Source organism: Amblyomma mixtum, chromosome 8 (assembly GCF_055824585.1).
Source record: "Amblyomma mixtum isolate Tamu chromosome 8, ASM5582458v1, whole genome shotgun sequence".
Taxonomy (NCBI): Eukaryota; Metazoa; Arthropoda; class Arachnida; order Ixodida; family Ixodidae; genus Amblyomma; species Amblyomma mixtum.
Window position 1 is genome coordinate 127,729,761 of NC_143019.1, and position 23,277 is coordinate 127,753,037.

At 47.6% G+C, this 23,277-nt stretch overlaps 1 protein-coding gene across 4 annotated transcripts; it reads right to left on the reverse strand.

Moving 5' to 3' along the window:
• Positions 1 to 4,813: 4,813 nt before the first annotated feature.
• On the reverse strand, positions 4,814 to 18,650 carry LOC149334277 (uncharacterized). Of its 4 annotated transcripts, XR_016284739.1 has the most exons (4): positions 18,483 to 18,650; positions 13,063 to 13,110; positions 12,875 to 12,908; positions 4,814 to 6,277 (listed from the first exon to the last, which is right to left on the reverse strand). XR_016284739.1 is itself a non-coding variant. In XM_089555104.1 (3 exons), exon 3 carries the CDS (start codon positions 10,632 to 10,634, stop codon positions 9,114 to 9,116), a length of 1,521 nt encoding a protein of 506 aa, XP_089411230.1. In that variant the 5' UTR covers positions 10,635 to 12,908; positions 13,063 to 13,110; positions 18,483 to 18,650; the 3' UTR covers positions 4,814 to 9,113. The 4 variants fall into 4 exon arrangements, 2 of the variants coding, with proteins under 2 accessions (XP_089411230.1, XP_089411229.1); XM_089555104.1 differs by having other exon boundaries at positions 4,814 to 12,908; XR_016284738.1 differs by lacking the exon at positions 18,483 to 18,650 and having other exon boundaries at positions 4,814 to 4,930; positions 6,124 to 14,215.
• Positions 18,651 to 23,277: the final 4,627 nt, after the last annotated feature.

Consider the following 23,277-nt stretch of genomic DNA (forward strand, 5'->3'; position numbering starts at 1 on the left):
CGCTGGTACATCGCGTGGTTGTATTCTCCGGAAATGGCATTACGATGTCTCAACGAGTAGGTGTGCCGCCGGGGTTAGTTCACTGCTTCTGCGCACTCAGAGAGCTGGCAAAAATTTGCAGAGAATATCGAAGTAATACGCTTGTTTGGGCGAGTTGGTTAATCTTTGAACGGGTGCGTACTTACGCGAAGAAGACGGGGTACAACAAAGGTACACACACATGTAAGTACAGAGGGCAAAATGCATGTCTAGAACGGCCGAACTGCGTGCTCCGGGCCGCTCGGAGCTACGTGCGCGACATCCAGCGATTTAACGCCTGGTTAGAGACGACGGAGTGTGGGCATGCGTGGCCAAACTGATAGCGCTGCCTGTCTTTTCGGGGCTCGAAGGCGGCCGCGGCTTTGCCTCCTGCTTGTGTCGTTAGTAGCGCTGATTCGCGCCACCGTCTGCGAAAGGACATACGCGGCAAAGCGCGCACCACTGGCTTCTTTTTTTTTTACTTTCTTTTTGTGTACTTGCAAAGCTCTGGCGAAGAGCAATTCACCGCATCACATACGCGCCGGTGTACTGCATCGTCATCGCGGCTACAAGCCTTAGATAAGGGAGCGAGGTTTGGCATTTTGCTTTCTTCGGCAAATGCCAAAATAGGCATGCGATTATTGAAAGCATACTCGGGCCTCAGATGACGTGGCCACAGAAGATCAGATATGCGATAACCGGAATAAAGTTTTGCACCCTGCAAGGGAAACAGACCAAATGCGTGAGGCATTGACGATGGCGCCACGACTGACGCTAGACCAAAGGAAAACCATCGCGGAGATGGGACGGACAATGTCCCAAAGAGCTACAGCTCAAGCTATAGGGCGCCCTTTAGCCACTGTCAACAGAGTGCTGCAGGCATTCTACAAAGAAGTCCGACTTAAGGACGCTCCGCGCGACCGGCCATCAAGAGCGACGACAGAAGCAGACAGACTTGTCGTCGCAGGAGCAGCAGATGATCCGTTCTTAAGCGCCCGGGAGCTTCGTGACATGTTCGCTTTGAATGCACCCACTCAGACAATCAGGAACAGACTTCAGGCAGCGGGCGTGAAAAGTGGAATAGCTTCACAGAAAACGCAACCTCGGCAGTCGGATCGGGACATGCGCCTGGAATTTACATCACTGGTGGAGGACTGGACACCAGAAAACTGGAGGGCAGTAGTGTTCAGCGATGAAGCCACTTTCTGCACACGCTGGGACCAGCAGAAGCGGGTATTGCGGCAGGGGAAAGCACGGTGAGATTGTAGTGTTTTGCAATGTGCTCGCCGGTCGGAGAATATGCAGGGCGACTTCCTTTAATTTGTCCAATTTATATTTGAAAACCAGTGAAATGTAGGTGGGTGCAGTCTGAGTTGTTCAACTGTATAGCACAGTGGACAGGATGGATTACCTTAAATTGGGTAGAGTAGTTGTGGGTTATGTGAGAATTGGTTGATTACAGGGGATTTAGAGTGTATTGCATTGCATTAATCTGCAGTAGGGTTGATTAAGTTGGATTACGCTGGATTGTGAGGGATTACATTGCATTAAGTTTCAGTAGGGCTCTCACACCTCAGGAATTTTTGCGGGACAACAATCAACCCAATTAAGTGTAATCCAATCTAATTTCATGTAATCCAGTCTTAATTCATCGCGATCCCCCTTAATTCACTGCAGTACACTCGTAATACAACTGAATCCTACGTAATTCACTTCAATCCAGTAGAATCCACCCCTGTTCCAGAGCAATACGCCATAACCCACCCTAATGCAGCTTTACTTTCCTGATGATGTAGGCATTGCCGATGAGGGCACCCTACTTTTTGTACCATCTCCCTCCACAGACGCCACCGGCTTTTCTCGTAATGGGCCATTAAAGCTTTCGCCTTAAAACGAGATGAAAAAAATTTTAAACCGCGCTTTTGGGTACAACTATACATGCGAAGTGCAGTTAGGACAGAGAAGCAAAGCCTCGCCACTGCAAACCGCCGTACCTCAGCGCTGCGCGAGCCTACACTTGTTGAAAAGCGGCGGCAAGCGAGCGCGGCAAAGCGGGAGCACCTTGCCATGACACTCGATTTTCGCGCCCGCACGGTGCGCGCAGACACCCGCGAATATCCAGGCGCCCTCTTTCGAAGCGAGGCCCAGCGGCGAAACGGGCGAACGCCGCACATAGAATTTATCAGGCGCGTTACGTAACAGCTAGAGAGTGAGGGCCAAGGCTGTCGTCTCGTGGGGAACTCTCGCAGCAAGCGCCGGTCGGAGACAGCAGCGCCGCGGTGCGGCCCCGCGGCCGCTCCGCAGCCTGAAGCCGTGGGCCGCGTATTTTTGAAAACCACTTACGTACGTACGTACCACTTATACGTCGTACGACATGCACTGTACATGTCGTGTTTGTTCTTTTGTTGTGTCCCGTCTCCTTCGCGCAAGTACGTACCGGTTCAAAGAGAATATCCGTGTCAGGCCAACGGCGCAGTTCCTTCTATAGTGCCAAACACGCCCGCCTACTTAACAAAGAGAATCATTGAACCTTCGACGGCATGCCGGCCATCAAAAGTCTTCCGAATCGACTGCTAGCGACAACACCGCGCCTCAATGTACCACCGAGAAAAGGCTACCTATTGCACGATAGAAGGAAGCATTGACTTAAGTGGGTATGCTTTACCTACCAGTCGGTGATCCGTGCATTAAATCGATAGCTCAACTGCAGCATTTTCAGTGTATTGTAAGGGTGGCCACGGCACCACGCTGCAGAAAGTTGCTCATATATGATCCTGTCTTTGCTATTCAGGCAGCTGTTTCTATCCAAGAAAAATTGCGCCGAAAAAGAATTTGGCTGTAAATGTAGTCATCGTGCTACTTAAAAAATGTACATCAGGTGATCCCGTGTCAAGAAATAAAACGAAACAAGAAACTTGGCAACGTTCTGGCCAAAATGAAAACGAAATTTAGGACGCATGTCGGTACAAAATTCAGATCCAAATGTTTAAGTGTCGCTTTAAAAGAAAACAGTTCTATGTCCTGCCGCTACATTGAAAAACTGCTGCAAAATCAACTATCTTACCCGAGAAGGAAGTTTAAATGATCAAGCAATTACTTTGCAGACAAAAATCTGGGACTCATATACTCCGAAGGATGAAGGCAAAAATGCTGACCGCAGAGGCGGCTCTTGAACAAATGATGATTTAGATAGGAACACTTTTATTATCGGCTTGAATTACAACTGTAAGATAACCTTGCTAGGTGGCCGTCAGTGGAGACTGGAGGCGACCTCTTGGACTTTTGTCACGACTTGTACTTAGGTTTCCGGGCCGAAGCTGAGCAGCAAGCTCTCCCACGGGCCCAGGTACGCGAGCCTCTGAAGCGATATTGGGTGGGGGGGGGGGGATCTTTCGAGCAATCGGAGAACACGTGGTCTGCGGTAACTTTGACACTGCATTTGTTGCGCTCTGGATTAAATCTACTTGGGTACAAATGGTTTAGGACAGCTGAGTTAGGGAGAGTTTCAATTTTGAGTTGCATCCACGGTACCTACTGTTCTTTGGTTACGTTTTATGCGAAGGTGAGAAGATTAGCCTTTCTAGCTTATTAAGATGACTGATCCCGCGATAGGTATTGAGGCCGTCTCTGGTCGTTCCGACGTCCGAGCTAGCATCCGCAGCTGGGCCTAGAGATCCTCGAGCTTTATTGTGGGCTGCCTTGTTCTCCGGGCTTCACGAGTCAGCCGGTACCCATACCTATTCTTCGTCGTTCCTGTCTTTAGGGTAATTCTTGATAATACCCAAGAAGATGGAAGATTTTCTGCCGTTGGATTTCAAATGGCTGCTTTTGAACTCCTGACAATCAGTTCCGCTCGTGGGTTTGTCAGCACGAAAGCGATTGCCGCTTCTTGGGCGATTTCTGAATAGCTTATTCATACAGGCACGCTTGCTAAGAGTTGGCCTTCCTCGGTTACCGCGACTATCGCGTACGCTTTCTCGGGTGTTGGGTGAGCGGCCGTGTATACGTAAAGTACGCTCGGCCCTCGAGTTTCTTAGCTAGGGCTTGTGCTCTCGCCTTGCGTCTTCCTTCGCGGCGGACGGAGTGCGTGTGTTTAGGCAATGGTCTTACCTTGGTGGCCTTTCTGACGTTGAACGGCATTCTGCGGATGTCCACGTTGAGCGGTTACGCCTTTGTACCGATCCTTTTTAGGGTCGCTCTACCCTCCCTTGTGTGAGCGAGCCTGCTCTCTTGCATTCTCCTATGGACCTCAGTCAACTCCTCTATAAAGTTGTGTAGGCCGAGTTGCAGTAGCTTGTTGGTGGAGGTGTTCATGGGCAGACCTAGGGCTGCCTTGTAGGCCTGCCTGTTGAGTACTTCAAATTCACTGGAGCTTTGGTACATAAATATCTGACTGACTGTCAAAAAAGGGGAATGGAGTAAAAGGTAGGTCGGTGAGCCAGATCACTTGCTCTGAAGGCATTTATTGTTACCGACACAAAAATTGCGCTCTGACTCAAGCTTCATGTCGAACTCCTTGTTGTGAGCGCCGCTGTTTTACAGGACGCATCGTGCGAAACTGGTCTAGCTTAATTTTCATGTAGTATTATTCACATGGCCTCAAAGGACTCCGGCTTACGAATGCATAGAACGTTCTTAACTCGATAATACCTGAGCGTCCGCCTCCATGTCGCCCACCCTCTTTAAGTGTCCTTAAACCAGTGAAAATCTAGTGAAGTTAGGAAATACCAGATCGGGTACAAAGAACGTGTTTGGAAAATACCTCGATAAAAGGGCAGCAGACATATACTCACACTAGTAACAAAACCACCACTTTTATTTTGTTACATTTGCATGTGTGTGCGTCCAAGCCATTGATGCTTGCAACCTCTTGGCCGGCCATTCGCCTGGAAGGATGGATCTTTCTTCTAACCTGAATGGTTTAAGAGAGAAATGTATGAGAATAAACTTAAACTAGAAGCAGCAATGTATTTTTGAAGTTATAGGTAAGAGAGTAAGGTAACAGAAAGCGTAAACATGGCACTGTATTTGAGAAAATCAAATCCCTCGACTTATTTGTGAGCGTGGTATCGCAGGTGAACTTGTTTCGGATATTCTTGCACTAAACATGTGCTTATCGCATTTTCCTCTCAAAGCTAGCAGATGTGGCAATAAAACATTTAGTTTTAAGGTTTCGTATTTGGTGTTGCAATCAAAGTGTGTACACTGCCACATAAGTGATTCAAAAAGAAGCATGAGGACTAACACCTCACGGCCAATTCAATGATATTGAAGTCCCTCCGTTTCATGTGAAGCCTACGAGTCAACTGCTGCATCAGAGGAAAAGCGCAGCAAGTGTGCTTCCCGCAGAGTCCTCAAAAGCTAGCCGGACTTGAACGAGCAACGACCCAAAAGTAGCCGTGGCGCCGTGCAGCTACGAGGCTATAAACCATTAAGAAAATGAACGCCGACTAGAGAACGGACATAAGTGCGTTAGACAGTGGCCCTGTTTATGCCAGTCGACAGTCCGTGCACAGTCCTCTTCCTTGCGTCCACCACTACTGGTATACCCTTAGCCTATGGCACGTTAGCACTAAGGACGGCACACTGCTCGACATAATTGGGACTTGGGATATAATATATGCTAGATAAGGACACTCTATTGAGGCCTGCTACGCCACGAGACCATGGGCACTTCGGAGATTAAATATTAAGGCAAGGTGCCTGAAGTCACCACCCCAATTTAAAGCTCAATAACACCATTTCATCCGCGCTTGCTGCTTTACGGGGTGCTTCCCTATCTCTTCTTCCTCTCCGTCTGTGACACTAGGTGGGCTGCGCCGCGATCACTAGGACTGCTGCGTTCTCACTCTGAGATGCGCAATGAGAGATGGCAAGCGTTTACGCAGTGCTTGCTGTAAAGGTGATTACAATGGTGATCACATGGCATTCAAAAAAGCAGAAAAAAAGAACCTGAAGAAAATGTGTACTACGAGATTCTGAAAAGCATAATGCAGCTTGGGAAGGCTTGACGCCAAGCCAGGCCGTATCGCTCCGTTTTCCCAATTTCAGACGTAACGCCGTAAAGGTGGTCTTAAAAAAAGGTGACGGCAAACAGTAACTTACAAGTGATGCTTGCTGCCCAGCTGAATGCAAGACTGGTCACAAGGGTCAAGATGTCTATACCGAAGTCGACTATTTCAAAAAGCTCAGAAATACTGCATATTTCTCCCAAGGCAATGGTCATCAGGTCTTCCTCCGAAAGCGCACCCAATGAGCACTGAAAGAGTTGTTCAACGCCAAAAGCTTTAACCCATCGTTACTTCAGTTCTTGTGGGGTAAGTATTTGCGACCACTGGAACTTGGCCTTTCTTACCTTCCAGCACAGTGGTAATATTGCATTGGTGATACCGTCAGCTATTTAAATTTAAAAAGATGGAGGAAAGAACAATCCAGATGGAAACCAGCAATGATTTACAGATTTACACAGGTGTGTTTAGCTTAAGTGAGGAGCGTGTTTATTAAGCAGTCGCGATAAATCGGCCCGCGTTACAATATCCCTTGCCTGCTAAACGGCTTTTCATTTCCCGTTGTAATCCGAGCTCTTTGTATCTTATTCATGCCCAGCACCTCAGAGCTTCTTACCTCCTGACATGAAATAAATGTCACTAACATGTCCAGGATAATTGGACATCAATTTAAGTTGCCAGTGAGCTGGAGTAGTGTAAGGTACTGTTATGAAGATAGTTATGATAATGGTTTATTCGATGCGTAGCAAAATGTTTCCGTTAAATGTTATCCTCCGTTAAGGCGGCCATACAAAAGCAACAGGGCACGTTTTTGAAACGTTTTATATAAATAAATGCAAGTTTTAGGAGAAGAGATATGCGGATAAAGTGACTGTTGTTCTGTAATCTTCCAATATATTAAAATTCCTTTCATAAACTACTTCCCATTGACAAACGGGCAGATTCAGAATTTCTGGCCACGATATTGCTTTCCTAGATAACTACTGATGTTGGCAAAGTGTACTGGTGCATTAATGTTACTTATATGATGCAGATTGGTTGCGTTGCGCTAGAGTCATGTCGTTCTGCTCATCGTACAGTAAAGTTTCGCCTCTTTCTTTCTTCTAACAAAAGAAGCGAATAGGTTCTTTTTCTCTTCTTTCTTCTGCACCAGGGGTGCCCCGTCGGAGACGGCTTGTTATTACTTGAAGGCTGAAGGTCTGTAGGAGATGATACTTGCAAACAACAGAGAACTTGCAGGGGATATAACTTGAAGCTTTATATACAATAGTTTACATATATATACAAGTTGAGCAGTGAGCACCACAACAACATGGAACTGGCTAACATTTAGGGGAGGCCCCTACTCGGCATAGCCGAAGATGCGTTACATCTAACTCCGTAGCCCAGAACCTCTCTTCCGGGCTCCGGGACCCAGTTTTAAAGACACATGGGCCCGACCCACATTCATCAGCATCCAATCGTGTCAAACTCTTAACACGATTGGTTATTAGCCGTGTGGCCCGCCCTCCAACCTCCTTAAGGCACATAACTCTCTCCCAAATGTACATATTGTAAAAAGGGCATCTTTTTCACTTAAAACATAGTACATTCCGAGAATTCACACACATACGGATTGGCCCCCTGGGTTACGTGCCCCGCCCCACACTTCCACCGTATTAAACAAACTCTCTCCCCTATGGAAAGAAAAGCAAAATACTTACAAACCACATAGCGAAACACTCCCACAATATCAGACCAACTCTCTCCCCTAAGGAGGAAGAAGCAAAACACTCAAAACAACATAGCAAGACACTTCCACTGGTGCGTCTGTCTCCCCAGTACCCGTGACCTTGACGCTTCCCGGCACTAGGGCAATTGTCGGCCCCAACCCAGCTGCGACTGTCGCAAACATCGCCCGGGAGCGCAGATCCACTTTCCGATAAGAGTCGGATCACAATGGACTGCCGAAGCCACCAGTTGTCCTCCGGGGTCGGGGCGGCGACATAAGTCGAGATGGCCGCCACTGTCCTCAATTAAGCAGGTGGCAGTGCTCGCTCTGTGCGGCGGCATCTTCTGCGCGCGCCCGCTTCTTGAGCCCGCGTTGTCGAGCCTCGGGGCTATCCCGGACGCCAGCCAGCTGCACCGCCGCCCACAGCTCCCATTCATCCGGACGCACCGGACCCCGCTTCGTTCGGCAGTGTTCTCTTCTCAAAAGAAAAGCCGTCGAACCTCCGAACGAAGCGTCCGAAACTTAATTGGGCCGCAAGTGGTGTTTCTGAAACCGCGGTGAGCTGTCGGCGTAAGATGAAACGGCGGCTTGACCTTTTTATGTTCTTGGTTCTTTGTGCACTGGCACAAAGCGACCTAGCGGCGAGAAACACGCGTCCTTCCCCAAAAGGGGACAATGGGAGGCTTGGGTGAGCCCGCTCTGCGCTCTCCTTGCAGCCCCGCCGCCGGGGGCTCTCCGGGTTCTGCAGCGGCGACACCAAAGGCGACAGAAAGATGGGCGCTCCTAATGAGACCGCACGCATCCACATATCTCCCTGGGGCCCGCTCAACGACGAAGCCCCCCTTCCTTAGCCGCTAAGAAAGGAGGGGGGAGGGGGAAATAAACACACATGGCGCATGCTAGCCCTCTACACGCCCCCCTCAAAATTCATCTAAGGGTTGCAGCACGCTTAGATGAATAAAAACAAACACAAAAAGAGGGCTAGTGGCTCACCTACAACGAACCCAAAAACGAAACTAAGCACGCACTTCAAAAGTAAAAACGTTTCATACATGCTGTGGTCGTAGTACGGGTGTCCCGGTCCATTGGCTGTGCTTACAGTCAGTGCCACACACGTGCGTACGCGTTTCACACATTCACATACAGCGCCTTGACAGAAGTCCACGCTGTCGCGCCGCGACCCGTTACACCTGCATGCACAGCCCCGTCCTGCCCGCGAATGAGCACACATACACACAGACACTTGCAACTGAAGCACTCGTATGAGGTCCGCAAGTGGCCGCGTGAGCCTCCTTGGTCGCACCGAGTGTCCCTGTGTGCATTCGAGCCGTGATGTGTTATCAACGAACACGGTTAACGGCTAACGGTCACTCAGCTCATGCGCCTGGTGCCGCCACGGGGCGAGAATTCAAAAGCTGCTGCCCTCCAGGATCGAAAACATCCTGGTCCGCGATGGGTCCGAATCCCCGCGCACGTGATGCCCCTGAGGGTATGCTTTCTCCGGCGTGCCAGTACAAACCGCGCGAAGTGTAAGGAGCATAGCCCCTGGTCGGCCTAGTAACCATACCACTGCGGCCGGTTTTGCTGCACTTGCTTTGGCGTACTGCCGCACGGAACGTATTGCTCCACGCGCCGACTTTTGGCGTGAAAGCCACGCACCTGCCTCCTGGTACTATGCCTCGCTTGGAGCCATCTGCACCTTTAATGCACGGGCAAACCTTAAAATTGCCGCTCCCTGATTGCTCTACTCCTGCCGGTTTCGTGGCTTCGTCTGAGACGGCATGAGCTTCCTCGCAGTTACCTGACCCGAATTTGCCCTTCTTACAGTCCCTACGCATCTCCCTGTCCTCACCTGACCTGATCAGACACCCATTGGGTGCGTTCGACGACTGCGCGGTACTTCCCCTGGTCGGCCCAGCAGGCCCACCTCCATTCTCTGCCTCCGAAGAAAGGCTCTTGCCATCAGTAACGCTCCTGGGCACTTCCTGCCCTATGCCCGGCACAGCGTGCCGTTGCCGCAGCGGTAGCTCTCCTCCTGGCGTTAGCTCGCCAACCTTCCGTCTTTCGTTGCTGGCCGTTTCATGCCGAACGGACTCCTCTTTTTCGCAGCTTGCCTGCGACCGGGTTTTTCTTCCCGAACTCGTGCCCTCGTCCCTGGCCTCATCTGGGGTAGAGCTGATCTGAGCGGATTCCTCGTCGGAGTGCGCGATCACTGCCTCTAATACCGCTGCGCTCCGTTCCATCAGGGTGCTTCCTTCACTTGAAATTTCAGTTTCCCGATAAGCTGACTCCCTTCTTCCTTCTGCCTGGCCGTTTTCGTCTCGTTCTTTTGATATGTCGGAGGTCACAACCTCCGCCATCAAGCCTGCAACAATTTGACCGCTGTCCCGTTTGTTATCGGTCAATTTGGTCTCGCTTACCCCCAGATCATCAGAATTTGGCTCCTCCCCTTCGTTACGAGCCGCCCGCAGTGGCGGGAAATCTGTGATACCGTCGCGCCCCTCAGGAACCTCGTCCTCACTTCCTGCGCTTTTTGCGGTCTTTTCGGAAAAAGAGGTGTTTCTGCCTACCGGCCGACTACTTACAGCGTCCTGCCTGCTTCTTTCTTGGCCTGCACTGGACAAGCATATCAATTTGCCCTCCAGCGCAGACGGCCTCACCTCTCGGGACTCGGACCAGTTCTGTATGGCTAGTTGACTAGCTCTTCTAGACTCCCTGAGCTTAGCCACTTCGAGCCCTAGCTGCTCAAGCTTCGCTGTTACCACCTCCCAATCCTGAGGCAGCGCCTTTCCAGCATTTTGCTCTGCAATTTGCGCCTGCAGGTCCGCTAAGCGCGCCTTCCATAATTCCAATTGGTCCCTCACATTGAGTGTGGGTCGGCATAGATGGCCCTCCATACCGCTTCCGTACCCCTCGACTGTCCTAACGGCTCGAAACACACGAACAGGGACGTGAACAATGCGACCAAGGAAACTCACAGTATCGATGCGACGTTCCGCATGGCCAGCTCCTTGGGGTCGCGTCCACAGCCACTTTCCGCACGCTGCGATGAGCTGTCGCACGCCGCTTTACCGGTGCCCGTCGCCGTCACCTTGCATTGAACCGCAGGTGATCGTCGAGTCTCCGCCTCGACGCGCTGCTTTCCTGACCGGAAGCCCTTACGCGCCGCTGGACGATCGCTGAGGTCCTTGCCGCTCACTTGCTCACTCTTGCTCCTGAAGCTGTCCGCCTGCGATCAGCTGCCACTTGCCGTCGGTGTCCTCGACTGTCGCCGCTCCACTGGAGACGATGGCAGTTGACTTACGATGACGGGACCTGGCTTCCTCGACCGCTGCAGCTACTCTCCGCCTGCGCCTCGTCCTCCCAAACCGCCGATGCTCGACTTGTTGATGCCTGGACGTCTCTACTCTCTTGCCTTCCCTTTCTCCTGTGCTTCCTTCTGATAGCAACAGGATCCTGTCGACTGCGCCAGTAAAGTTTCGCCTCTTTCTTCTAACAAAAGAAGCGAATAGGTTCTTTTTCTCTTCTTTCTTCTGCACCAGGGCTGCCCCGTCGGAGACGGCTTGTTATTACTTGAAGGCTGAAGGTCTGTAGGAGATGATACTTGCAAACAACAGAGAACTTGCAGGGGATATAACTTGAAGCTTTATATACAATAGTTTACATATATATACAAGTTGAGCAGTGAGCACCACAACAACATGGAACTGGCTAATATTTAGGGGAGGCCCCTACTCGGCATAGCCGAAGATGCGTTACATCTAACTCCGTAGCCCAGAACCTCTCTTCCGGGCTCCGGGACCCAGTTTTAAAGACACATGGGCCCGACCCACATTCATCAGCATCCAATCGTGTCAAACTCTTAACACGATTGGTTATTAGCCGTGTGGCCCGCCCTCCAACCTCCTTAAGGCACATAACTCTCTCCCAAATGTACATATTGTAAAAAGGGCATCTTTTTCACTTAAAACATAGTACATTCCGAGAATTCACACACATACGGATTGGCCCCCTGGGTTACGTGCCCCGCCCCACACTTCCACCGTATTAAACAAACTCTCTCCCCTATGGAAAGAAAAGCAAAATACTTACAAACCACATAGCGAAACACTCCCACTATATCAGACCAACTCTCTCCCCTAAGGAGGAAGAAGCAAAACACTCAAAACAACATAGCAAGACACTTCCACTGGTGCGTCTGTCTCCCCAGTACCCGTGACCTTGACGCTTCCCGGCACTAGGGCAATTGTCGGCCCCAACCCAGCTGCGACTGTCGCAAACATCGCCCGGGAGCGCAGATCCACTTTCCGATAAGAGTCGGATCACAATGGACTGCCGAAGCCACCAGTTGTCCTCCGGGGTCGGGGCGGCGACATAAGTCGAGATGGCCGCCACTGTCCTCAATTAAGCAGGTGGCAGTGCTCGCTCTGTGCGGCGGCATCTTCTGCGCGCGCCCGCTTCTTGAGCCCGCGTTGTCGAGCCTCGGGGCTATCCCGGACGCCAGCCAGCTGCACCGCCGCCCACAGCTCCCATTCATCCGGACGCACCGGACCCCGCTTCGTTCGGCAGTGTTCTCTTCTCAAAAGAAAAGCGGTCGAACCTCCGAACGAAGCGTCCGAAACTTAATTGGGCCGCAAGTGGTGTTTCTGAAACCGCGGTGAGCTGTTGGCGTAAGATGAAACGGCGGCTTGACCTTTTTATGTTCTTGGTTCTTTGTGCACTGGCACAAAGCGACCGAGCGGCGAGAAACACGCGTCCTTCCCCAAAAGGGGACAATGGGAGGCTTGGGTGAGCCCGCTCTGCGCTCTCCTCGCAGCCCCGCCGCCGGGGGCTCTCCGGGTTCTGCAGCGGCGACACCAAAGGCGACAGAAAGATGGGCGCTCCTAATGAGACCGCACGCATCCACATATCTCCCTGGGGCCCGCTCAACGACGAAGCCCCCCTTCCTTAGCCGCTAAGAAAGGAGGGGGGAGGGGGTAATAAACACACATGGCGCATGCTAGCCCTCTACACGTACCATGATCTACTCTGAGGTACGTACGGGGGAACTTTATCCTTTTTTGATCAACTCTATCATCATAGAGCACTTCATACGTACTTATTTTTAATATTGGACAGAGGCGGCTGTACCACTCACCTTCAAGGTCTGAAATAATTCCTCAAATTGTGTCCTGGAGAAAAAAAGCGTGAAATAAAAAAAAACCATTAACGTACGTGATTGAAGGAACAGGGAAAAAAAGCAACGCAAAAATAATTCTGCAGTAATTTTTTTAACTTACGCAGCTCATGATGGTATTATTATAAAATAAGCATTAAAAATTTCACCTCAGCAACTTCACCCGCTTGACAGAACACAATCAAGTCATCGACGCACTGGGAAGGAAAGAAAAAAATTATTACGCAACTTGTAAATTTCCTCACGATACCCTTTTTGCAAACGTGCATCAGAGTTATTCACGTTTGTGTTTGTCCAAGTGCACAGATAGTGAAGAGCGCTTCATCTCGCAAGTCACCGAGATGCAGTCGTAGTAACATTCGTTTCAGAGCAATCTACTAGATGCATCACCACACTGCACATGGGACATGGAAACTGCATAGGTTTTAGAAATCAACGAGCTTACGAGGGACGAATGTGTGAAACGTGGAGGTAAAGCATGCGAAGTCTTTTTGGGCTAGCACTTGAAATAGGGAAGTAATCGCCGATTAAAATCCGGACGCCCTTCAAGCTTCTCCGCAGCGCACAACGCCATGTGGGGGGCGCATGATGACGTCATCGAAGGTATCCGTACATTTCCAACGCACAAACGCCTGCTTTGAAGGAAAATACCAACGCCACCGAAGGCGAACCCTGCCGAGAGTTGTTTGGCAGTGTTTAACGCGTCAGGGCAGGGCGTGGCTGACGACAGCGGTAATTTGAAATCATACCTTCCGTGACGTCACGCTGAGTTTTTCTACATTTCTTTGTTGCATTGAGGATAAGCGCAAATTTCAATCGTCGATTACGTCACTATTTTAAATGCTGGTGCAAAAACACTTGGCATGCTTTACCTACAGCCTACATAGATGTGAATCCTTGAATATCGCGAAATTCTCAAAAAAGTGCTGCAGCTGCCCTTTAAGGAGGTGTCGCGTCAACGCTTATGGTCAGATGGGGCGTTTCTTAACGCAGTGAGTGCATAGTAAAGCATAAACACGAGCACGTACTATCCGGTAAAAAAATTTGCGGGACTGAGTTCTGAGAAAAACGTTTATTTTAGCTCCACCTCGTTACCTAGTCGCCATATATTGTATGAAGGTATTAAAGTCCTAAATGCACTTTCCTATGGTAATAATACCAGGCGACTGGTTAGCGACTCGGTGGGTGATCATACTATATCACAGCCACAGCGGGCGCGTAGAGCCTCAATTGATACCTATACGTTCGATCCGTTATACCAGATGTTTCATCTAAGACTTTGCATAATTTTTAAAGATAGGATTTTTTAGTTCGAAGGGCGCTTTTTTCGGCATAGCATTGCCAGCGGTGTAGTACCAGAATACAGCTATGATGTGATAACTGGCAGGCTTGTTGATTATTACCTAATAGTTTATTTTTTACTCATTAGTATTAGCAACCTTAATTACTAAGAAGCGTATAGCACACCGTAAATGATATCCATATCAGTTCTTACAATTTCTAAGACGCGGCTACACTCGGCGCTTTGGCTATTTCAGCGGGTTACGTGCACTGGAGCAGTTGCTTTGCCTGCACGCTTCACGAAAGCACATGTATTTTGGCGGCATGTGGCCAAAATTTGATAGGCCACAGCGCCGAGGGTAACCGCCTTTTCGAAGTTCTAAAAATCAATATGGACATTACTTATGTTTAGCTACACACCTCTCAATAATTAAGGAGCAAAACAGGAATAGTTAAAAAGTTACCTATTCAGTATTATTTAACCGCCCTACTATTTATCACGTCTTGGTTGTATTCTGATGTAGCACACCGCTGAAAATGCTTTGCTGAAAAAAGCGCTCTTCTTACTCGAAAAGCCTGTGTTTAAAAATTGTGTGAAGTCTTAGGTGACACACGCTGCATATGTGCCAGTATAGCGACGATCTAAGTGGGGCCTCCCCGGGATCACCATTTGCGTAAAATTTGGGGGCCACCCGTTTGACGCAGAATGTTCGAAGTGATGTCAAACGATGTTCTTGAGGATAAAATTACTGGTTGAGATGAAGCCTAAAATATGTGTGGGATTCGCAACGACGACCTTTCCGCCCCCAAACCGTGCATACCGAGGACCTTTACGCGGCCATTACGGCCGAACAGTTCGTCGCAGAGGGTTTCAGATGGCGTCAAAAAATTTGTCTTATTTTGATGCGCACGTTTATAAGTTCATTACTGACATAACGAGGAAATCTACCGGATATAGCGAAGGTGGCTATAAATCGCAATAGAAAATCCATGAGGTACAGAGCGCTGCTTTTATCTTAGAAGCGATGTTTGCGGAAAGGAAACATCCGCGGATGCTTGGATTTGGCATTCTCCACGTTTGCTGAGCACAAAGACCTAATCACTTAAAGCCCCCATAGCTAACGCTCTTAAGTCGAACACTGAGGCCGTGTTGGCGGAGAATTTTTTCCAAGAACTCTCGTCCCGCAAACTTATATCCCCGATAGTACGCTCTTGAGCAATATAAAAAGGAACAAAAGTTTCACAACTCATTTATTGATTTAGTGACATAGCTTTTTCTCTCTTTTAATTAGTTTTCCTCTTGGCGTATTCAATGTAAAAGTAATTCTCAAATTTATTAGGCAGATGACCAGAAAACAATCGATTTGAAAAAAACGCTTGTTCCCTCTTATATTTCTCATGACTCTACACCGTGCTCCATCATCGTACCTGGCTTTGAGTGCGCCGCAAACAACACACACAAGTCCTGTACATCAATCCGCCCTGAAAGCGGTTTAAGTTTATTTTGCTTTAACCTTAGCAATGTGGAAAAACAGCGATGAACGTTGCGTTTTCCATGACCGTACAGGCGTGGCCATAAGTAAATGGAGCACGCTATTGCGTTGAAAAGGCAATCATGCTTTCTCCCCTGGTAATGAAGAAGCATTGTTTGTCTACAAGAAAGCCCACCAACCTCCGCTACCAGCATGCGCGTACCAGTGCTGGAAATTTCAATTAGGTGACGCGTGAAAAATATTCGAAAACAGTTGCGTGCTCCGTTTACTTTTGTCCCCGCCTGTACATATTGCGCCGAATCATCCCCATGTGCTGCCAAGGTACAATTGCTGTAGAGCAGGAGCGTCTCCGAAATTCGTTTATCCTTACATTAGTATCAGTAACGATCCGATCATTTCGTTAGTTTGTGGCGATTTCTGAACATTGCAATTTTTCTTGCCGCAAGCCGAACACGTAGTCTACAGCCATATATGGTAACAACGCGTACAATTTGCCAGATTGCCTGTTAGGCGATTGAGAGTAATTTTATTTTGTGCTTTGATGTAGATTACCATCAAAAGATTGCCTTTTTAGCAGAACAGAAAAATGGCAATTGGTGATCACTCTGAAAGGCATTCCTGGCGTGTACTTGGCTTCACTAGAGATGTTCATCAACATGAGCTTCAGTCTAACAACATTCACTGCACAACAAAAGGTTTCTGCCACTGACTCCCACTTAACCATTGTCTACACATGCTGCGCCACAGACGTCTAACTTTGTCCGCCCATTCGACTGTCGGGCGCTGCTTGCAACATTTTCTACTCTCAGAATTCGCTCCTTTGCCCTCAAGGACAATGTGTCATCTTCCATCGCCTGTTTGTAGTATCTATTAATTAATCATGGATGTGGTTCTAGCTGATACATAGGTTTCATCTCAGATATCACCTTTATGTTAGACAATCCACTGGTGTCCAGTTCATTCTGCAGTAATTCATGAGCAAGCTCTTGGTTACATTGTGCATATGTGCCTTCAGGTCTAATGTCTAAGTTAAAGCTGGAAGTCGTAGAAGTATGATTTTTACTTACCGTTTAAACAATATATGTATGAACTTTATAGCTCACCTTGCTTGGTTACATATTTGGTGAATAATGTGTGTTGATGTGCACCAAAAGTTGAGGTGAAAGCCTTTTATTAGATAAGGAAGGTGCATGGCTATCAAGGTGGCTCCAAAAGTTTATTATATAACTCCATTAGCCAGGAACAAAAGTTTATGCAATTGGAACATTGTGTCGTAGCATTGAAAGGAACTACTTTCTGTGGTACCATCAGGTCTCAATTAGGATATGCGCTTCTTATATATGTCTGCGACAGAAATGAACGGAAAGGAATAATGACATTTAAGTTAGAGTATGATTCATTAACGAATGGCTGAAACATTCAACAGGCTGCAAATAAAATTCCTAAGGAAATTTATTGCAACTCCGAAATGCAGTGAACTGGTGCTGCAAAGTTATACAGTTAAACTCAAAACGCCACTCGTGTGTGCATAACTGATTACTGCAGGCATTTATGAAGTATCGAGTGCTACAGCATTCAACATGAGACACCAACTTGACCAATCCAGATTAATATGCATACTCAACAGACATTGATGAGGGTTACCAGTTACATCTGAAAAAAGAAATTTCCAGCTGAATGCCAAGCTGAAGTGATATCCTCCAGCAGGAAATGGAAGGTAATTAATCCCACTGGTGTAGCTGCAGCTGAAGCCAACTAGAAAGATAAATTTTTCACCTGAACATGATTTTCAGTCCAATATTCCAGCTAGAAACATGTCATTCCAGCCAAAATTCAGTTTCCACGTGGAAATGCATTGTTTCCAACTTAAAAGGTGCAATTGCCAGTTCAGCAACCCAGCAGGAAATGCGAGTCTTTTTCACCATTGCTGCCATATGAAATGCTATGTGAAGGAAGTAACAAATTCTTTGTTTTTGCTTTTCAGTGTCCCCGATCGTGGCGCTCCAAGAACATGCGCAGCTGAATACTCTAGATGAGCTGGTGCAGCAAAGGCGTGATGCTCGCCGGCTTAAGTCTAACCTTACACACGCAACGTGTGCACTCAGGGCGTATGCTTCCTCGCACTCCATTCGACAGCCGCCTCCGCCAGTTCTCCCTCCTTGGCATTTTGTGCAGCTAAGCGATAACAAACCAACAGATCTAAGTCGGCCATCATCTAACCTCGCGGCGGCGTCGTTTCGCGAACGAATTGCACAAGAAGACGCCCATCTGCCGTATGGCTCCATCGTTTTATACGTTGACGCAGGCATCCAGGCTTGCGAAACCACTACTGCAATTTACTGCCCTTGCAAGCCTGCCCTCAACAAAACGTCCAGGTTTCGCTTCTCAGAACCTCCTTCCTCCTTCTGTGTGGAGATGCTTGCTGTTCAAGAGGCACTATGCTCAGTGGCCGCCGTTCCCCTACTACCTACGGCTCGCATTGTCATCCGCACCGACGCTCTTCAAGTCATACGCCTACTACGACGCGTCAGTCGCACCCCAGGCATTTGCCAGGACATCCATCGTCTCGCGGCACGCATCCCGCAGCCAATCCGAATTCAGTGGGTCCCACGAGACCTCCTGAGTTCGCAAAGCCGTGCAGATTCTGCGACCCACCTTGTGACCCCAACTTCGTCTTCGCCTCGAGTCCTAACACTGGATGACACCACCCTCCTTTTAACAAAAAAGGAACACCTCCGGCGCCGCACACGTGCTCTAATCCCTCCGTGTGCGGTAACCCTCCCCCGTGGTCTTACCCGTGCAGAGGAGGTTGCGCTTCGGAGGATCCGGGTCGGGGGTTGCCCTAACTCCGGCCGTTACACGAAAGTGGCCGCAATTCCAAGGTGTATTTCCCCGCCCCGGGTGTCCAGTCTGCAAGAACAGAAATCTTGAGGCCGACATTCACCACCTGCTGTAGGTTTGCCCGGCGCTGAAGCCTACAAGAATTCGGCACCTGGCGGCAGCGGGTCTTTCGCCCGATAACAGTGCTTCATACACCGCTTGGACACAAGGACCTCATCATCGTTCACTGCTCGATTTCATTAGATCAGCGAACCTTTACTCATTTATTTAGGCATCCTCATTTATCATTACATGCCGTTTTATGCCCTGAGGCAATAAACATCGCATTAAAAAAAAAAGCCCTTGCCAAACAGAACGAAAAACAACAAAAAAGACATGACGAAAGGATGGAAAAATTGGTAACTGCATTAGAAAAAAAGGCCCACACTGATGATGACTGCTAAAGCAGAGAGGCGCTAACATATCATTTGTATTTTGCACTTTTTATTGTAGCAATGAAGTCTGATTTTTTTTGCTAGGGCTTCCTCGAATGTGTCACACAGCTTTATGCATATTTCTTGTTTCACTCATTACCTTGTCAATATTTATGTTAGGACAGTGCATGTTATTGTAGTAATTTATTTCACCAGAAAATAAGCGTGCCATTCAATCCTATCTGGGCCCTGTAAATAGATGTATAATTTAAGAAAACAGCACTTTTTCTCCGTGATACAAACCATCTGTGATGCAAACCCCCAGGCCTGGCTAACACTGGTTCTTTCCTAAGTTGTCGTCTCACATACATACTTAATCTTCACACATACATGCCACATACATACATTCCACAATGGATATTGGTAGTTTCTTACCCTGTCCACGTGCAGTGCGGCTGACGTGACAGCAATGAAGGGTACCAGTCTTTTCAGTGAGGTAAATATTTGTATAATGCCAGTACTGTGATGCTTTTTCTGGCATTATTGGAGCATTGTGACCACACAAGGCAACCATTCTCTTCTTGATCAAGTTTCGTAATTGTCTCACCTATTGTATTTTTAGTCAAGCAAAACACAGACTACTCTGAAAAAAAAATACTGTAATGCATGTTGAAGGAATGGCAACTAGGCAAACTTACATTTGATAAACCAAAGTAACCAAGCTATAACCCAAATCTCTCTCTACAGTACGCAGAAGCAGCACATGGTTCAGAGAGGTGCATTCACTAGTTTGGCCTGATTACCGCATCAGTATGAATATGGTATTGAAGAAACCTGCCTAGAAGTACACACATAAACAGCTTCCTCTTCAAGGCTGCTATGTTGTGAGAAGTCCTCAGAAAACGAGTGAAATAAAGACTCTTGCGTGCATCATCTTGTATGCAAGCCCTGCAAACAAAATATACAGACACAGTGTGGTTTGTTTTAAGGGGGTCTTGTAAGGGACATCAAAAACCTCACTTCCACTTGTATTTTGTACTACAGACATCACTAAACACGAAGAAAAGAGCACGAAGAACACATAATACTCTATACAGTGAAAAAAGAAACGTGCATCCTTATCGCACGGTTTGGCAGCATTATAAATGGAATACATGTAATTGCACAAATTAATTTTACAGTGAATCGGCATACATCCTTCACACATATATTACCATGAACATGAATAAATGGATCAAAATGTGTACATATACACATAGCACCCTTCACATGGAATTTGTCAGCATTTGAAAAAAGTCTGCAAGTACATTTTATATGCATCAAGTAGACTACAGACAAAGTCAAGGTAAGAGGTGCTCCTTCACAACTTTCCCGCCGCAGTGGCTCAGTGGTTACGGCGCTTGGCTGACCCAAAAGATGCAGGTTCGATCCTGGCCGCGGGGGTCAAATTTTGATGAAGGCAAAATTCTAGAGTTCCGTGTGCTGTGCGATGTCAGTGCACGTTAAGGAACCACAGGTGGTCAGAATTTCCGGAGCCCTTCACTACGGCGTCTCTCATAGCCTGAGTCACTTTGGGATGTTAAACCCCAATAAACCACACCAAACCTTCACAATTTTCCCAAAAAGAGAAAAAAATGCACATTTCAGAATTGCGCACTGCAAAAGTACATTTAAATAGACTGAACAATAAATATAATTGGGAAAAGGAACACACATGCAAGATAGCTAGGCTCAACTTCGAAAATACTACAGCCGGCCTACCGAAACGCAAACACAACAGCTAGAAATGCAATTACTACAGCATCCTCGCAATGCAGTCTCTGAATGTCGATGGGCCCGGTTCAATGCCACTGTCATCATTCTGTGCCATGACATCCAGACCTGGTGCTGCCATGATTTCAAGAACTGAAAAAGCCGTGACGCCAGCAAGGCAGCCATTAACTCGAGCCGTGCTAGAGTGACCGGCTTTACTGGAGCCACATGGCATTTTGACATCACCAAGGTGGACGAGCACTGGCCTGGGCTGGTTTCGCTGCACAGATAGGCCACGGCGCCGTACGCTTTCGTGCTGGCGTCTGCAAAGATTTGCAACGTCCTCCACTCGGAGCCCCTTCGACGTTAGCGTCCTAGGTTCGGGGAATCTTGAGGTCATTAAGTGAGGGAAGATCATCACACCACTTGACCCAGCTTTCCAGTATGTGATCTGGCAGTTGTTGGCCCCATGAAAGGTTCTCCTTCCATATCTCCTGGAATAGTGCTTTTGCCCTTACTGTGTACGGTGCCAAAAACCCAAGAGGGTCGTACAGCCGCGCCGTTGTCTGCAGAACAAAGCGCTTGGTGTTTATCCTTTTCTCGGAAAAGTCAATGATGGCATGCAGGGAAAATGTTAGAATATCTTCTTTGGCTTGCCATGTGAGACCGAGCACCTTTAGCAAGTCCGCAGGTTTGCCCAGACGTCTTTCATTCGGGAGACCCTCGGAGAAAATCGATCTCATCCTTTCGCTGTTCGATCCCCATTTGTGTAAGCGCATTGACGCTGCTTCGAAAATGGCGCTTGCCTGCTCGTAAACCTTAGCAGCATCTTCGTCGTTGGCAGCACCACACAGTAAATCGTCGACGTAAATACTCCCTTTCAGAAGTTGTACTGTTTCGGGGTACTGGTCTCTTACATATTCCAGGTGATGCCGTAGTGTTGCCGCCAAAAGAAAGGGACTTGAAGTGACTCCAAAAAGCACTCACGTCATTCTTAACACAGCAGTCTTTGTGTTGTGTTGTGTTGGGTTTATTGGCGCATAAGCAGCTAAGGCTATCATGCGCCAAGAACAAGGTATGGAAAAAATATGCTTGAGCAGAGTTTGAAAACAAAGTGGATAAAAACGGTGGTGTAAAGGGCCTAAAAGTTATTTTTACTAACTAGCTGAAGAAAGACAAGAATTTTAAAAAATGTCTGATAGCAGAAACTTTTGAAGGTTGGGTTACCTCCGCAGACATCCTTGGCTCGGCAAGGATTTCGAGGCTCCCAACAACTCAGATAAAGACCTCAGCCTCCTTCTCATGATTGAGAAAGCGGCTGAGGTGTATAATTGTATGTAGTGAAGCACAGGGTGAGTAGATTAGAGTTGATGAAGAATACTGGCTTCCCTTAAAAAGCTAAAAACACAAGGTATACTGACAAGTGCATCTTCGCCTAAAATCAATGCTGGATGAAAAGGAATGTGTTCTTTGTAAAAGGTAGTGAAATGTTTTTTCCTTAGTGATTCAAGTTGTGTACATGAGAATAATATGTGGTTTATTGTTAGATCATCTCCGCACTTTTCACAAACAGGTTTGTCTTCTTTTGTAAGTAGGAAGTTGTGTGTGAGATGTGTGTGTCCAATACGGAGGCGGCATAAAATAACTTCGATGAAACGTTCTTGGTGGGAGCATGACTTCCATTCTTCTATAAATGGTTTTACTAAGTGGAGCTTATTATTACTTTCAATATTCCATTCAGACTGCCATTTATCTCTGAGCTTAAACTGTACTAACTTCATGCCATCTTTGTAGGGAATGTTCACTTTCTTTATTTCTTTGTTGCGAGCTTTTCCAGCACATTCATCTGCTTTCTCATTGCCAGCGATTCCAATGTGGCTGGGAACCCAGCAAAATTTTATGTCTTGTCCCTGTATTGTGGCGCTCGTTATGTTATGTATGATATCCCCGATTAGTGGCATCACTGCATTGCTATGGTGAAGTGAGGTTAGTATGTTCAGAGAATCAGTGTAAATGATACTGTTCTGAATGTTCTCATTTATTATTTTTTCTACAGCCAGTAAGACTGCGTAACACTCGGCGGTGAAAATGGATGTACACTCAGGTAGCCGTACAATTTTTTCCCAATTATTCCGAACTACAGCACTTCCCACGTAGTGCGCCGATTTTGATCCATCGGTATAAAATGCTTTGTATGCTCTGTATTTTTCCTTGAGTGCTAAATATTCTTGTAATATCTGTTCATGTGGTGTATGTTTTTTCCGAAATTGTGTTAATGTGAAGTCGCACACAGATGGTAGGCAGTACCAAGGCGGGAGTGGATCAGGTTTGCGGGCAATATTAGGTAATATGTTCATTATGTCTAGTTCTTGGCATTTCTCTTCAAAGCGGAGAAGGAGTGGTCTGATTGCTAGAGGTTTGTTGGTAAATAGTGTTCGAGATGGACACTTTGTAACGAGTGGGTAACAGATGTGTTTAGGCTGGGAACGGATCTTTAAAATGTATGAGCATGTGAGCATTGTTCGTCTGTCTGCAAGTGGTGGTTCAATGGTTTCTACGTAAAGGCTTTTTATGGGTGATGTCC